This window comes from Silurus meridionalis, chromosome 23 (assembly GCF_014805685.1).
Source record: "Silurus meridionalis isolate SWU-2019-XX chromosome 23, ASM1480568v1, whole genome shotgun sequence".
In the NCBI taxonomy this organism is placed as follows: Eukaryota; Metazoa; Chordata; class Actinopteri; order Siluriformes; family Siluridae; genus Silurus; species Silurus meridionalis.
Genome location: NC_060906.1, coordinates 15,891,603 through 15,909,483, shown reverse-complemented (window position 1 = coordinate 15,909,483; position 17,881 = coordinate 15,891,603). Strand labels below are relative to the sequence as shown.

General features: G+C 38.6%; 1 protein-coding gene across 1 annotated transcript; it reads left to right on the top strand.

Moving 5' to 3' along the window:
- The first annotated feature begins 12,408 nt into the window (after nucleotides 1-12,408).
- klf11a (Kruppel-like factor 11a) lies at nucleotides 12,409-16,114 on the top strand. Its single transcript, XM_046836971.1, has 4 exons — nucleotides 12,409-12,599; nucleotides 13,736-13,981; nucleotides 14,218-15,142; nucleotides 15,325-16,114. The coding sequence occupies exons 1-4, from the start codon at nucleotides 12,576-12,578 to the stop codon at nucleotides 15,618-15,620; spliced, it is 1,491 nt and encodes a 496-aa protein (XP_046692927.1). The 5' UTR covers nucleotides 12,409-12,575; the 3' UTR covers nucleotides 15,621-16,114.
- Nucleotides 16,115-17,881: the final 1,767 nt, after the last annotated feature.

Here is a 17,881-nt window from a genome sequence, read left to right as displayed (position 1 = left end):
AATTCATAAATAAACCGCTTCATTGTTTAAGCCGCGGGGTTCAAAACGTTGAGAAAAAAGTAGCGGCTTATAGTCCGAAAAATACGGTATATGCTTTTTATTTTTTCTTCTTTTGATGTATTGGACAGTGAATGATAAACTAACCATTAAAAGTAGATCCTATATTCTTTAAAAGTATGTGAATGATTATAAGGAGCCCTTTATAAGGAACCCTCAGGGTTTTGGAATAAAAGATTTGAATTTCTTAGGGAGTATGGATCCTGTGATCCTGTGTAGTACTCGAATGATCCTAAAACTTTAACTTTATCTTTGTTGTTAAAACTGCTGTATGAGAGGAAAGACAGAAGACTATCAACTCAATTTCCCCACCAGGAAACTTTAAACGAAATCTGAAATAAAGGATGTGAACTATGGTGCAATTAAACATGTCATTGTGCACTGATTTAAACCTGTGGTTAATATAATCTCTGCTGTAAAGTTAGCATTTGGCTGCTGTAGTTGTGGGTGTCAGTAATATGTTGTACATTTATTTCTTTGGATATCACATTATTTTGTGTTGATTTTAACAGCTTGTGGAAGGACAGTTCTAAAGCAATCATGCTTTTGAGGATTGAGTATAAAAGTGTTCTGAATAAAGATACCTCCTCACCTTTACTGTAGCTCAGGGTTACTTTCTTATGGGGAAAGAAACCAAAGTAATTCCAGCAAAGTCTAGACAAGTACCATTCTTATAATTGGGTCCGGTGTCAGAAATTTGGTGTCAAGCAGCCACTTCGCTCTCTAGTGCAGTGTGGCCTTCATCCAGCAGGTCAATTACCTCATGACATGAATTGGATTCACAATAATGCAATACTGATAAATAAAATTGTGAAAAATGTATCTGCACCCATATGCTTTGATTCTCTCTTATTGACTATGAATATTCCAAAACTGTTTAACTGATTCTTCATGGCATGAATGAACTGGATTGGGGAATATTTTCCTCATTTGCCTGCTTAATACCAGTCAAGCATTATTTGAATAAAAAAGCTTGTAAAACTAGTTGCTGACTATGCGCAGCTCTTTATAGCCAAACTTTGCTGTTCTTCTAAAAGCTATTTTCAGTATTATAATGCACAGACTATCAAACAGTGGTCCCATGAATGTAATAAATTCAGTGTACATTAAGGCCTTCTCAGTCATCAGATTTGAATCCAGTAGAGCACCTGTAGAATGCGGTAGTCCTGAAGATGCAGTGCATGTTTACATTTGCAGTGTTTGTGATGCAAGTCAGTCAAACCGGAATCCCAAAGGAATACAGGGAGTGCAGAATTATTAGGCAAATGAGTATTTTGACCACATCATCCTCGTTATGCATGTTGTCTTACTCCAAGCTGTATAGGCTGGAAAGCCTACTACCAATTAAGCATATTAGGTGATGTGCATCTCTGTAATGAGAAGGGGTGCGGTCTAATGACATCAACACCCTATATCAGGTGTGCATAATTATTAGGCAACTTCCTTTCCTTTGGCAAAATGGGTCAAAAGAAGGACTTGACAGGCTCAGAAAAGTCAAAAATAGAGAGATATATTGCAGAGGGATGCAGCAGTCTTAAAATAGCCAAGCTTCTGAAGCGTGATCATCGAACAATCAAGCGTTTCATTCAAAATAGTCAACAGGGTCGCAAGAAGCGTGTGGAAAAACCAAGGCGCAAAATAACTGCCCGTGAACTGAGAAAAGTCAAGCGTGCAGCTGCCAAGATGCCACTTGCCACCAGTTTGGCCATATTTCAGAGCTGCAACATCACTGAGTGCCCAAAAGCACAAGGTGTGCAATACTCAGAGACATGGCCAAGGTAAGAAAGGCAGAAAGTCGACCACCACTGAACAAGACACACAAGCTGAAACGTCAAGACTGGGCCAAGAAATATCTCAAGACTGATTTTCTAAGGTTTTATGGACTGATGAAATGAGAGTGAGTCTTGATGGGCCAGATGGATGGGCCCGTGGCTGGATTGGTAAAGGGCAGAGAGCTCCAGTCCGACTCAGACGCCAGCAAGGTGGAGGTGGAGTACTGGTTTGGGCTGGTATCATCAAAGATGAGCTTGTGGGGCCTTTTCGGGTTGAGGATGGAGTCAAGCTGAACTCCCAGTCCTACTGCCAGTTTCTGGAAGACACCTTCTTCAAGCAGTGGTACAGGAAGAAGTCTGCATCCTTCAAGAAAAACATGATTTTCATGCAGGACAATGCTCCATCACACACGCCCAAGTACTCCACAGCGTGGCTGGCAAGAAAGGGTATAAAAGAAGAAAATCTAATGATATGGCCTCCTTGTTCACCTGATCTGAACCCCATTGAGAACCTGTGGTCCATCATCAAATGTGCGATTTACAAGGAGGGAAAACAGTACACCTCTCTGAACAGTGTCTGGGAGGCTGTGGTTGCTGCTGCACGCAATGTTGATGGTGAACAGATCAAAACACTGACAGAATCCATGGATGGCAGGCTTTTGAGTGTCCTTGCAAAGAAAGGTGGCTATATTGGTCACTGATTTGTTTTTGTTTGGTTTTTGAATGTCAACTAAAAACTACTTCCAAAAATATTCAGCTTTGATATTAATGAGTTTTTTGTGTTCATTGAGAACATGGTTGTTGTTCAAATTAAATCCTCAAATAAAATTAATCCTCAAAAATACAACTTGCCTAATAATTCTGCACTCCCTGTATTTCCCAATATTTCCAGGCAAGATGATGTTCCAAGATGATGTTCCTGTCTTGGCCAGCAGGGGGAGACATTCACCTAATACAAGAGCTGTAAATATTCTTTTGTCCTGTTGCTTGTCAATAAAAAGCTCATTGTCCATATTAAAGTATATAAGACTAAAATGTTACTAAAGTTCAAACACCGAGAAGAAAGTCTTTCATACAAAATGATGATTGCTTCAGTATTTAAATTTCTGGTTCTTGTCTTTAAAGGACATTTTTATTTTCTTTGTCCTCTGAGATCTTTGTGTTTGATTTTAGGCTGAGGAGGGTGAGGGGTCTCGACTCTGTCTGTCTGTACAAATCCTTCAACATAAAGGAGGGAGAACAGGCTGAGAGAACGCTCAGTACCTCGTGGTACACAGTCAACCAGTTTTTTCTGTATAAAACACACCCAAAATTTCAACTGGCAAAGCAGTATTCCAGTGTTTATGTTCACCTGTTATATTAGAAGCTTCAGGGTGTTTAATCCCATCCGTAGGTTTTTACATACGCAGTGGTGTAATATTTACTATGAAGTTCTTAGAACAAAGCAGACATGAGATGATGTCTTATAAAATAGTTTTTTATGTAGTTCTATCCTAACATTGGAGCAGCACATTAAATAACATCCAGTTACCTCCTGTTTCAAATATATTCTTGTGCCATCAGACCCACACAATGACATCAATTAGCTAAATGCAAACTAAAAAACAAACTAAATGAAAAGGACCAATGATTACAGAGTAATTTGAAACAGCACATTTACCTGCAGTCATATTTCTCATAATTAATCATAAGCACATTGACAACTGCCTTTAGACTAACATTATAAATTACTTTTGAGTAAGCAGGTCTGCTCACCATGTGTCACATACTCTAAAATGAAAAGGAGTGTTAGGATCTGTTCTAAACTCCAGTCCTGCTCTACTCAGTTTCACTTTTCTTCCCTCCTCCATAAAACCTGATCCCACTCATTAGCTAATGATCAAAACCTTTGTGCAGTATATCAAGTGTTAGAGGAGGAAAAACTTGAACCTCTGCGAGGCAGCATGCCCCTGGTACAGGAGCTGAGATCCCTGACCTACAGGATAATCGAGACTGAATCATGGGAAGATCCAAACAGTTTCGTATGCTCATCATGTCTGTGGTGTAGGATCAGGTGTGTTCTTAAATTTGAGCTGTAAAAGCTTCACACTAGCTATGCTTTCCATTGTCATGGGTGTGCGCGCTCTTCACGCTGGTGTGAAAACTGCTATCATTTCTATCAGTTCCATTTTTATAGATATTAGCTCCAAAAGCGTCCACTGTCTAGTTCTGACTGGCTTCTTACAAATACCTTCTATAAATCCATAATTTCACCTGTATTCCAAAATCTTACAAACTTTTCATTAAAGAACATTTTCAGTTCAAAGTTCTCCTTCTTATTTATACAGCCCTTATGGTTGTTAAGGGTGTTTTCCCACTTTTTGACTTTCACATCACTTACCATTTCCACTACACTCCTCAAACTGGCTCTTATACCTTGCTTGTATCTGTCCATCTGTTATCACCTTGAATCATTCATGTTTCCACAAAGTCACTCCTGCTTATTGTAAGTGTAAGTGTGACTGTAATGCATCTGCATCTTTTAGGGCAGGGTTTATCAACATGTTATTTTTTTCTTTTTTACAAGCAGCATTGATTATTGTAACAGAAGAAGCAAACACACCCACAACTACAATTTGTACACACACAAAAAAAGCATAGATCCAAAAAAAGGCATGCTAATCCTGTTTTACAGATGTAAAATTATTTTTTAAAAGTAACATTACTATGATATAATAATAATAATAATAATAATAATAATAATAATAATAATAATAAGAAGAAGAAGAAGAAGAAGAAGAAAATATAATATATTTTAAAAAATCTCTTGCTCAAAAAACATTTTTTACTACTAGCATTTAATTTAAGTACTGTACTGTTAAAACATATTTTTAGTTTAATGTTTTATTTTGTAATAATTATTTATAAAGCAAAGGCTGTCAAATTTATCTATTTATTTGTTTGCTTGTGTAAAGTATACTGTCATCTTCTATTTCTTTTTTAATTTTGTATTTATAATAATTATTATTTTATGCATTCTCTATAGGTTTGTAATTACTCAATTAGACATAATTACGATTGATGTCATTCATTTCACTGATTCTTGTGTTTTCCTGCTGCAGTGGGACAGAAGATCTTGTCCTGAGGAGCTGAACAGTGATCCGACTGTGCTGTGGCTAAAAGAGCTAAAAGGACGAGCCCGGAATGAGGAGGTTGGGAGGGCTGGTGGGGGCGGGTGTGTGAGGACAGGCAGCCTCTGTACTGCTGTGGGTGGTGTTTCTGGCACTGTTCCCTGCACACACCAGCTGACTGCTCGTGCATGTAAACACCATCCACATGCTTCCTGCTTGAGCAGCCCTGCCCCCCAACAACACAGCTCACAAACACAAACTAACCCACTAACGCATCTGATAACCTCCAAAGTAGGTTTAACTTCCGTGACATGACTTTCATACACAGTGTTCCCTCTGATATGTGTCAGACTGTTCCGTTTCCCTGAATGTGTGCAGGCTGGTTGTTGGTTGGCTCGGCTGCTCCCAGACATTCAGAGCTATTTTAGAACACCGGCTTCATCCTGCTGCTTTAAAGGCAAATGGCACTGAATCATATATTCACTGTTTAGAGTGCAGCGAGAGCTTCCCCCCCACCATGATCTCAGCACTCAGAACTTTAATTGACAGGAGTCCTGTTCATCACAGCAAGTGATGTACACAACTTACAACTTCAATAATGTAGACAAAAGTCCTTACAGTCAAACACCTTTAGTTTATTTTAACAGTAATTCCTACCTAATTTATCTCGTTATACTATACGTGTAATGTAGTAATGTGTAGTAATGTAAGATATGTTACACATAAGTGCAGCATACATTTCTAAATGGTATTAACTTTAAAGATCAAACTTTCCATGTGCATGAAGTACATAGAAAAGTGTAAATTTCTGTACACTATACAGTGAACTTTGGCCATCCTAAATACTTATATATCCTGTTGTCTCAATTCTCTTACTTCAGAATAAAATACTCCACCCACTTGTTGAAATAACATTCTTGAATCCAGATGATGTCATGATGTGGCTGGGAGCCAGTGGAGTCAAATTGGCTCTGTGCTTTGTGTGGGAATCACAGCAACACTAGTCAACTGTGTGACTCTTAGTGTTCAGGTGTGTAGAAGAGGGTCGATAGCACTTTCATTTGAGTGTGTCACTTTGAACAACAGCATAGCAGTTCAGAATAATGGAGTTGGCTGGATGAAGTACATGATTTTTTTCCCCTAGCCAGAGAACTGGTGGGTGGGAACTATCAGGTGACCAACTGGGGAGATAATGCAGTTGATAAACATTCATACAATAGCCTAATATCGAAAACTGATGAATAATTATATGCGTTTATGATTATAGGTACATTCAACAACATTCAGTTGCAGATTTATTTGTTACGCTTGGTAAATCTGGATAAATATGTCTTTGTAATTACATCTCAAACTGAAAATGTAAAATACAAGTATTCGAGAAAGTTATTTTTTTGATAGATGTATATATATTTAAAGAACTATTTGGGGCCCTAAAAACTTCTCTAAACAAGATATAACCCATTTATATATTTACTTCCTATATACTTATCATATTTTACACTTCTATTTATATGTTACTTCTTGTTCAGGTATGCCTGTAGGAAGTCTAAGTGAGTATCCATTGCTTCCTGTTTCACTGGGTTATAAATATGAGGTGACATAGAGTCCACATATTTAAAGTTATTCATTAACATGTGGAAGAGCATTATGGAGTCTCAAAATCTGCAATAAAACATAATCTCGATTTATTTGGAAGGCATGCCAGGAGAAGAACATTATATATCTAACAATAAACATGAGCACCAGGGATTTGTGAGACACTAGAAATTTGTGAAACATTTGACCAAACCTGGGTTCTTTTGTTAAAATATACATTTCATCTATTTTTATCAAAAGCATCCCATGTCTGTAATAAGAAAATGCTTTATATGCCATTTTAATGAAGTTCTTATTAATTGATGTATATTAGATTTATAGAGAGCTATAAGTGTTCTTAGTCATCATAGTATGTTTTCCTTTTTCTTCACTGTTTTTCTCTTCATTTTCAGGAAGTGGGGGTTGGTTGCTGAAACCAGAACTGCTCTTGCCACAAAATTCCACAGGACTCTTCGCCTATTCACCTTTTACTCCGCTATATTGAGCTGGTTTAAACCCTGTTCAGTTGTTTTTCAGATCAATTAACAAGTTTAATGTTCAATGTCCATTTGCATTCAGTGCTTATTGATTGTAATGGCACTGAATTAGTTGCAATGTGTGTCTGTGGTGTTAATAATCACAGAAAGTTCTATTCAGCTGTATTTTATTTATGCCTTTTCAGTAAATGTGCTGGGCAGATTGTGTTTTGCATGCCAGTGTCAGGCAGTGCATGTCTCCGTTTTGGGTCTGTGGTTCACATTCAGTCATGTGCGAGTTAACAGAACTCTGTAAAGTTTCCTCTCTCCCGGCTTTGTGGGTTGCTGGGTGTGGAGCAGACTGCTAGGTCTGAGTTGCACTCAGTGGCCTCTGCTCTGGCCTCAGAGACTCTTCGCGACTCAGCTTTGTTAATAATGCTGAATAGTCATGATCTTACTTCAGCTCGCTCAACTTTTCTAAACAGCCTGTTACGCTGTACACGTTTGCCATAAAAGAAGTACCCGTTTTTAAAACACGCTGCCTTATTTTTTTTGTTGTTTCCTCTGTAAGGGAATTTTAGGCTACGAATCCTGAAAAGCAAGTGACATCACTGCTTTTTAACGAAAGCCCACCCACTGGTCTTGTACCTACATTAAAACACAAACACACACACACACACACACACACACACACACACACACACACAAATCTCAACATAATCTTTTCCCCTTAGATGTCTTGCCTGTGCCACCACAGCATTCTTCCTGAGATGACACATTTGTTATCAAGCGCTGCACATAGGCAATGTTTTGGCACACATTCAACTTGCACTCTCTGCCCTCTCTTTCTGCTGTACGCATTCTCTCTCACACACATATACACATACTTCCTCCCCCAACCCTGAGCCTCGCCCCTGCAGCTCCACCAACACCCACCCAAGAAATCCCAGCCTTCAAATACTCCCTTTACAAAACTGGGGGGATTTTTCTGTCTGACTGCTTCAGCTAACAGAATTTCCTATTAATAATCTCTAGAGCAATATGATACATTTTAATACTGACTTATTCTGGATATGCAGGTTCTATTGAAACTGTAGTGTTATGCTTCACTTTATTGTTACACATACTTATTTCTGCACAGTATTTTATATACAGAGCCCCTGCATGCTATGATGCCCCCTGGCCATCTGAAAATGCTGTTTTATACTAATGCATGTGTTTATATGGATGTGGTGACAGTAGAAATCTACTTGACTTTTGACCATTAAGATTAGGAATTGGTTTGCACTACACCTAAATACAAGAACTGGACCAAATAAAACCCAATGGAATGTTTACACTTTTGATAAGACCATTTGAATGAACTTTGTAACCTTGTCTGGTTGGCTATGAAGGTAACTAAACTTCAGTCAAATTAGTGCCATTTCCTTTTGAATGTTTTTATGTCCCAACAATTCTTTTAACCACACCCAAGAGTGACATTACTTCCTTTACTTCCTGTTAGTGTTTTTCTTCAAAGTACCAAAAGATAGTTAAGTGGAACCATTGCTTTTATGGTCAGTACAACAAAGCACAGGTTTTAGGTTGCCAAAACGTCTACTGTATGTCTGTACTCTATGGTCTATAAGTAATACAGAAGAGCCCCTAAGTTTCTGGAGACACTCACTAAGGGATAACAGCATGATATATAGCATGATATATATGATACCTATTTAGAATATGATAACATGTGGACTTTGTAATCTGGACAGAAAAGCAATCTGCAGACCTGAAGCTTTTATATAAACTCGAAACTCACAGGCTACTGTCATTTAAAAACAAAGCAAATGTAATGCAAATTAGGATACACATGTAGTTGTCCTGCAGTATTTTGAAACCTCACCATACAAACCTATCTTCTTTATCGTACTGCTCCAGACTCTGCTTGTTTATGTCCTTTAAGCTCAAATGGGAACAAGCGTAAAGTTTGAGGCTACCATTTCCAAGAGACCACCCAACCAATCGGCACGTATGATGATCTCTTGCAGTAAAGGATGACGCGTCTAGTATGGTATTAAATGATCTTTCAGAGATCCTGTTTCATACACTAAGCTCCAAATAAACATGGCATGTTCATATGTCATGAAAAACATGACTGCACATGGGAACAATGTAGGTCATTCAGGCTTAGGACATATTCAAAACAAATTCCACCTTGTTTATATGTCTCGGTATGGTCTGCATCTTCCTAACATGGTCCTTAGCAATTTATGCCTTAATGCTAATACAAAAACTGTAACAGACATGCAGCAGTCTAATAGATTTGTTCTACTGAGCTTTTCTAATTTAGCTTTTAAATCTATTCATAGACTAAAACTAAATCAGCCCACTTACATATCTTATTACACCCATGTTACAAAGCCTGATTAAATGAAAATGATCCTTATAATCCAGTGGAAAACAAGGACTGGGAGAAGCAATATCTAGAAAAAAGGCAAAGAAAAAATAACCAAGGCAGCTTGTATCTGTTTTCTCCTTAAGTACAGTGAGCAGCTGTCATCTGATTTAGATCTATACATACACTATATTGGCAAAAGTATACACTCACCCATCCAAATAATTGAATTCAGGTGTTCCAATCACTTCCATGGTTACAGGTGTATAAAATCAAGCACCTCAGCATGCAGACTGCTTCTACAAACATTTGTGAAAGAATGGGTTGCTCTCAGGAGCTCAGCGTGGCACCATGATAGGATGCCACCTGTGCTTTAAGTCCATTGTGAAATTTCCTCGCTACTAAATATTCCACAGTCAACTGTTAGTGGTATTATAACAAAGTGAAGGCGATTGGGAATGACAGCAACTCAGCGAAATGGTTGGCCACGTAAAAATCACAGAGTGGGTCAGCCGATGCTGAGATGCATAGTGCACAGAGGTCGGCAATTTTCTGCAGATTCGATAGCTACAAACCTCCAAACTTCTTGTGGCCTTCAGATTGGCTCAAGAACAGTGCATAGAGAGCTTCATGGAATGGGTTTCCATGGTCGACAGCTGCATCCAAGCCTTACATTAACAAGTGCAATGCAAAGCATCAGATGCAGTGTTGTAAAGCTGGACTCTAGAGGTGTCTCTGAAGTGACTTCGATAGAACACCTTTTGGATGAATTAGAGCGGAGACTGCAATCCAGACCTTCTCGTCCAACATCAGTGTTTGACCTCACAAATGCACTTCTGGAAGAATGGTCAAAAATACCCATTAACACCCTTCTAAACCTTGTAAAAAGCCTTCACAGAAGAGTTGAAGCTGTTATACCTGCAAAGGGCCAACATTATATTAAACTCTATGGATCAAGAATCGGATGTTACTCAAGTTCATTTGCATGTGAATGCAGACGAGCGAATACTTTTGGCAATATAGTGTACAGTGTAAGTTCTTCCTTTTTCTTGCTTGGAATTTTTCTATGGGAATTTTTGGCTGAAGCTTTCAAGGATGCCTGTTTTCAGTGTGAAGATTTTAAATGATATTCTGACCTCCACTGGGCTACTCAAGTTCTATAGTTGCCTGATGACATGTGAAATGGTATATGTGAATTAAACAAACGAACAATCAAACAAATCACAAGAAAAATGTTTGCATAAACATATAGACAATTATTTGAGAGTGGATACAGAACCTTTACATATTATCTAAACACAAGCATTTGGATGATTTGCCAAAATATCTACATATTTAAAATAAACAGTAGCTTAAAAAAAAACCAACACAAATATTTTAAAATATCATCAAACATGTTAAACTTAAATCTTATAATACCACAATAGAACAAGCTACAGGTAAAAGATTTATGTTGATGTTTGCTGTAATACATATTTACAGTATGTATGGGATCTTTGGTTTCAACACTTTGCAGTAAAGCTCTTCTTATAAGTTTTTTTCTACTGTAATATTTTTTCTTTGCACTTTGCAGGGTTGGGCCACATCACACCAACCCGTCACTGACTGTTGCACAAGCCATCATATTGTCTTTAATTTATTTGCCCTTGTTCCTCTCAAAACATTTTTGTCATCCTTTTCAAAGCAAGGCTTATTCTCACTTCTGTCTTTCTGATGTCACTGGTACTGAATCACTCGTGCATAAAAGGTCACTGTGTACAGAAATGATTTTTGGTAGCGGAAACACTTAAAACGTATGAATAAATTCCTTTTAAAGAATGTCTTGTTTATTTGCTTTGTTGTTGGGTTTAACATAATTATACTTCCAGCTAAAATGGTATTGTTCAAGCTAAGATCTGTGTTTACCCTGAGAACCAGGGACTGATACTCTACTTTATTTTTTTCCCCTCATGATTTTTGTTAGCTATTCGTGTTACTCGTACTTGCGTAAATATCTGATTACTTGATTATATACTTTGAATTTCAAATGTAAGCGTACTATACAATTACAATATTTACAATGTTGAGAAGATTATGATGATTATTATTATTGTTATCCCAGTCTTTCCTGTGCTCTTTTTCTCTATGGATGAAGGGAGGGACTTGAGCAGCTCTTTGTTTGCAGACCCTGCTTTCTCCCTTCCTCCCATCTCAAACCTATTCACAGGCCCCCATCAGAATTCATGAAATTAATAAATTTACTCCTTATAACCACAAACATGCCCGCATTCGAGTGACACGCTCTGTGTCGACTTTATGAAACGAGACATACAAAGGAACTGTATTAAGCGCTTTACAGAGCTACAACAAAGATGTCCCGCCCACAGCCACAAGCCACGCCCATTCCGGGTCTTTTAAGGAGAAGCAGCGTTCAGAAACCGAGGAGGTCTTTGAGTTCATCTAAACCCCCGAGCTGAACAGAGAAGTGCTTCAGTTTTTTGTCCCATTGCGGAAGACTAAACGTCAGGAATATACCGCCTAAGCAGTTTAATACAAATAATATAAAAAAATATATATATCAAACAAACAACAAATAAATGAGCGTTATTCTTCATTATTTTTCTCATCAACAACAGACGTGATGTGAATACGGTTTTAAATCATAAACCGAATTGGTTGTCATTCAGTGTTTATTGAATGTGAGGTTGGAAATGTTGCCCCCACGCCGTTCCGTTTGTCTTGTTGTTTGGCGTCGGAACGAGTCAGACGCGTGCGGGAGTGCGCCTCTGTTTCCGCGCGCTCGCCGCTCCGACCTTTCCCCCACTTCGCGAGCGCCGGGTTCACCGGGTTTACACTGACACCGCTGACTCCTGCGTTACGCCCCCCAACAGCCACGCACCCTCCCTCCGCCAATCCACGCGCGATCACGTCCTGATCACGCGCTGCCTTCTCGTCTATTGGTTGATTTCTGCTACACCTTTGTTTTTGATTGGTAACATGTTACCACCCGCCAGACTCTTCTGAATTTTGTTTCTGCTTTTTTTTCCCTCCTCTCTCTCTCTCTCTCTCTCTCTCTCTCTCTCTCTCTCTCCGTTAGTGAATCACTCAGCTGAGGTTGGACCTTGCAGTTAAAAAAAAAAACTGGTTACACTTATGATCCCGAGCTCCGTCCAACGTCTGGCTCGCGCTTTTTGTTTCCTCGCATTGGAACACACACGGGCTTTTGCTCCGCATGCCGACCTTTGCTTCAGACCAGGTAAGTTGGTTTCTTACTTTCTTTTTCGATCATTTGCATGCATTTACTGCGTCTTTGCTACTTTGCGCAATGACCCACCAGTAGTTATGAGTTAGATCGTCTTTATGCAACTTAATGTTTTGTAACATTTTTGTGCAAGTTTTTTTTCCCCCCAACGTTTAGTGGTTCAGATTCATTTTGATACAGTTGTGATATTTTCCATTGTTGCTCACAGTTGTGAGGATTTAAGATTGCATATGAAAATAGGGTCTGTTTTTTTCTTCTTTTTTTTCTAAATGCATTAAATAAAATCATGCAAAGTCAATAAAATGAAAGCATTTGCCGCAATCAGTGTTGTATATCCTGCCCTTTAGTGATGAGACGCAGTGCTGTTTGAGATTACAGGTTGGTTCGCATCCTTGTTTGAAAGCAGTAAGAATTGATAAATCAAAGCACTTTATCACCAATTTGGGTGTGCAAACTATAGCCTGTGGAGGCTGGTGATGTAGTTTTATAACATCACACCCTGTTACTCTTCTAATTCTTTTTTCAATTGATGGACGTTCGTGGGTGTTTTACTAGTGAAAAAGGAGTACTAGTCTGAATTGTGGTACTTCCTCATGTGGGTGTCCACCCTCACTAACCAGAGTTTTGGTTAGACTCACGTCACTCTTAAGGCTATTTTGGGTAGATGGGAGGTTCCCAGCAGACCTCGAGCTGGTGGGGCTGAAACAGTCAGACCCCCTTTCTCTGTCTCTGCCTCTTTCTCTCTATCTCTATACCTCTCTCTTTCTCCACCTCTGTACAAAGCATCTTCGTCCAGCTCAGCGTTCAGCAGATGCCTAATAAGCAGCCACCCGGTCCACTTTCAATGCTGCCAGTACGACTGACCAAAGCAATAAGTAAAATGGTTGTACAAGTTGACTGGTAAAAAAAATGTGGGATACAGAAATCAACAACGAAAGGTTGTTAAGTATAGTGGTACAGCCGACGGTGGAGCTTGTATCGATTGACAACAACAGAATTACTTTGACGCTTCTATCTCATCTTAATAATCACATGTATTAATATAAGACGCCTACTCAATGTAGTAATAACACTACTGTAGCTCTACTGTTCTGATCACGAGCATGCTTTGTTCGAATTGTTTTCTCCAGAACAACTTCGCAGGAATCTGTGAGGTGATGATGGAAAGGAATGGGTACAATGATGGGAAGCTCTGCTCATCCACGCTGGAGTATCATGACCTTGAAGCAGCTGAAGCTCTGGTATGCATGAGCTCCTGGGTTCAGAGGTCACACAAAGCACGCCCGCTTACTCCAACTTCAGATTCTTGTGACTCAATTAGTCCACACCCTGAAACTCTGGAGTCCCCCAAAGACCTAGTGTCCCTCTCTTCACTAGTGAGTAAAATATTATGATTATTTATATTGATGTTTTATGTTATATTTACTATAACAATTGCTAAGCAGTACATAAGTGGTGATTAATATTATTATTAATAATAATAAAATAAAAACAGAACATGCTTTGCCATCATACTGTAACTGAAAGGAGCAGAAAAGTGGAACTGATATTTTTAAAGTAGAAATAAAACCAATATTGTTTACATACTAATTTTTCTCTTTTATTTTACTAGTGTATGACCCCGCCACACAGCCCCAGCTTTGCTGAGACCTCAACGACATCTGCTATTATCAGCACCATGCCTCCTCTGGCATGGTCGGGCCTCAAAACAAGTGTCTCACTGCCCAGAATGTGCCCAGTCTTGACCAACAAGGCAGAAACCCCCTGTGGCCTGCAGCCTGGCATCACCACATTCCAACCAAACTCCATTCCATCTCAGGCCTCTGAGCCTGGCACACAATACAGGGCCACCAGTGTGATAAGACACACTGGAGACACATCTCTGGATCATCACATGAGCACAGGACAGGAGTCTCATGATTCATCAGAGAGCCCTACTGTACACACTGAAATTATTTCTGATTCTAAAGCTCAGATCAACATCTTGACTGAAACACAGACATACATTAGTGCTAAAAATTCAACTGCAGATGTAGAAAGCACTGCCCCCTCAGCTAGCTCCACAAGCCCCTCCACTCCTGCATCACAAGCCTCTTCCTCCATGCCTCAGTCTCCCATAACCAGTCCAGTCCTCTGCCAGGTATTTCCTGTGAATGGGCAAACTGGCATCATCTCTGCTTTTGTTCAGACCCACGTTCAAATGCAGAGCACTGGGCCAAAGCCCATCCTTTCCCAGTCCACCTCTTTCTCACAACCCCTTCTAATGGGTCCTTCAATGGCTCAGGGTACGGTGATGCTTGTCGTCCCTCAGTCGTCCGTGTCTCCAGCTCCGCCGTGCCAACAAAATGTTGTGACTGTTGGCAACACTAAACTCCTTCCTCTGGCCCCAGCACCAGTGTACATACCCTCAAACCAGAGTGGGGCCACCACACACGCGGACTTCTCTCGCAGGCGCAACTACGTCTGCAGTTTCCCAGGATGTAAAAAGACCTACTTCAAGAGTTCTCACCTTAAAGCTCATCTAAGAACCCACACAGGTTGTTATAAATAAAATACACCCCCCCCACCCCCACCCAAATGGCAAAACATATGTCTTTACAAATGTTTTAAGTTATTTAATGAATCAGATGATACGTTTGCTAGTTACAAATGCAATATTATAATTCTTAAAAAATAAATAAAAGATTTTGGTCTGAGTATGTCTGTTTCTGTTCCTCAGGCGAAAAACCGTTCAGCTGCCATTGGGATGGGTGTGACAAAAAATTTGCACGTTCCGACGAACTTTCCCGACATCGCCGCACTCATACAGGTGAGAAGAAATTTGTGTGTCCCGTATGTGACCGACGTTTCATGCGAAGTGACCACTTGACCAAGCACACTCGTCGTCACATGACCACCAAACGTTCCACGACATGGACCACCGACATGCGTGAGCTGAACAAAACAGCCTCTACTCAGCGTCAGCCATCACAGTCTTCTGTCTCTCTCAGTGTCCTCGTACCTGCCTCAAACTAGGCCTAAACAAGGGCCATCCTTTCACCTCAGGACAATCTTCCTCCCACTGACCATTGTACAGGGGAACCATGAAAACCAAGGCTGCTACATATCCATGTACAATACGGACCGTTGCACTGGATTTCTTTTCCTACCATTTGTTGTTGTTTATAAGGAACCTTTTTTATATATATATATATATATATATATATATATATATATATATATATATATATATAAGTTATGTCTCCCAAAATGTATGCACTTCATTTGCCAAAGTCTTTGTTGGTTCATGTTACATTATTTTATGCCATTGTAAATTTGTAAATAAATGTAACTATATCTATATGAATGTAATGTGTATTCAAACGTGCATTTATTGGAAGTATACAAGCAAATGTTAAGTTTCTGTAAAATGAACAGTATTCTTACCTGTGATACTACCTATTATCTTACTTTGAATATTATTTAATGACCATTTGATGAACCAAATAAACCTTCATGTTTATGTAGTATTCGCTGTGATTCTTTTATAAATTAAAATCAAATTCATAGCTGGTTAATAGCAGAACCGCAGACGAGATTGAACAAAGATCTTGAAAACAGCCACTGTTATTTCCACCCAGTATAAATACAATTTGGTACAGATCCCAGTGTAAATCAGCTATAATGAAGCGTATTATTAAAGGAACATCGAAATTGAAGAAACGCAAAAACAAATTTCTTACGCTTTCCATGCAACAGCGCGAGGGCGGTCTCCTTTTAACACCCAGTAACAAACTTCAGCCAATCACAGCACGCCGTTCATGGGCGCTAAGTGGGCGCGACCAATCACAGATACCTGTCAGCACTAATGGGTTTACTGATTGGTTGAAGTCGGTGCGCTCTTTTGCCATAGTGACCGACATTCTCAAATAGAGAAATAAAATTGCGTTATGTTTCGCCTAACTGAAACATTTATTGTGGACATGTCAAGTGGTTTATGATTTGTTATAAACAAAAGTATAATTTTTTTAATTTGAGTAAAAAAAAACAACAACAATAAAGGAAGCAAATTGCCGGGGCATTTTAGGGACTAAAGGGCGGGGACACGTTATGGCCTATATCAAGTGTTGCAGAAAAACAAAAAAACAAATAAATGCATACATACAAAATACATTTTCAAAAATTAAATCTAAAATATAAAGATAATGCTAAAAATAATTTCTGACAATTTTAGATTATTTGTAAATGTTAAATATGAATGTATATGGATATCATTTAAAAACAGATGAGTGTATTGTGTGTGTTTATATGTACTTTCGATATTAAACAACGAGGCATCATATTCACGTATAAACAGTGTGTGTGTCTTTTGCATTTATTTATTTTGCATTTATTTATTGCATAAGGTATAAGGTGTATGTTTGACAATGGTAATAAGATATTTCACAAACCTCTTTTTTTTTTTTTTACTAAGAAAAAATTGGATACAATTCTTTTTTTATTTGAGGCGCCTAAATTCTTTAAAATGCAAATATGATCTGTATTGTGTAAAAAAAAAAAAAAAAGATTGTATAATCTGTTAATAAATCTTAAATTTCCATTAATCAGAATACAAAACGTATACAGATTTAAATGAATTTTGCGGTATGCAGAGATCAGAGTGGTTTAGGATGTCAAGCAGGAGATCATGTGGCAGAATATGAAAACTACAAATTCAGAGGGCTCCTTATTAATAATTATGTAGGTCTACATGTGAAATTTTAGGGAGGCGCGACCCCTGCTGTTTGTCCACTACATTACACTCCACTCCACTCCACTCCACTAGCTACCAAATTTATATTTTTGTCTCGTGAATTACATTAAGGTTCATACGTTAATGAACAGAAAAAAACAATTTTACAACTTTTACAACACCACACATTTTTAAAACGTATTTATTATAAGGCGTTTAACAAAAATATTGCAGTAATCGTTTTAAAAATTCATTTTTACATAGTATTTTTTCCCAGACTCAAAAGTAATTGCACACTTGAATGATAAACAATTATCTGACCTGATGTGTCATGTTTCATTTTACATATGATAGCCCGGCTTGTAAACTCTCATTATGGGTACAGTGCAAATAAAGGAAGCTGTCATAAGCCTAAAAAAACCCAAACAAACAGATCTAGGAATAGTAGAGGAATAGTAGAAACATTAGTTTTGGCCACATTAACATTTTTGTACATTCTAACAAAAGAAGGTAGTGCACTGTAATGTGGGAAAAAGGCAGTAAATCCATAACTGTGAATATATAT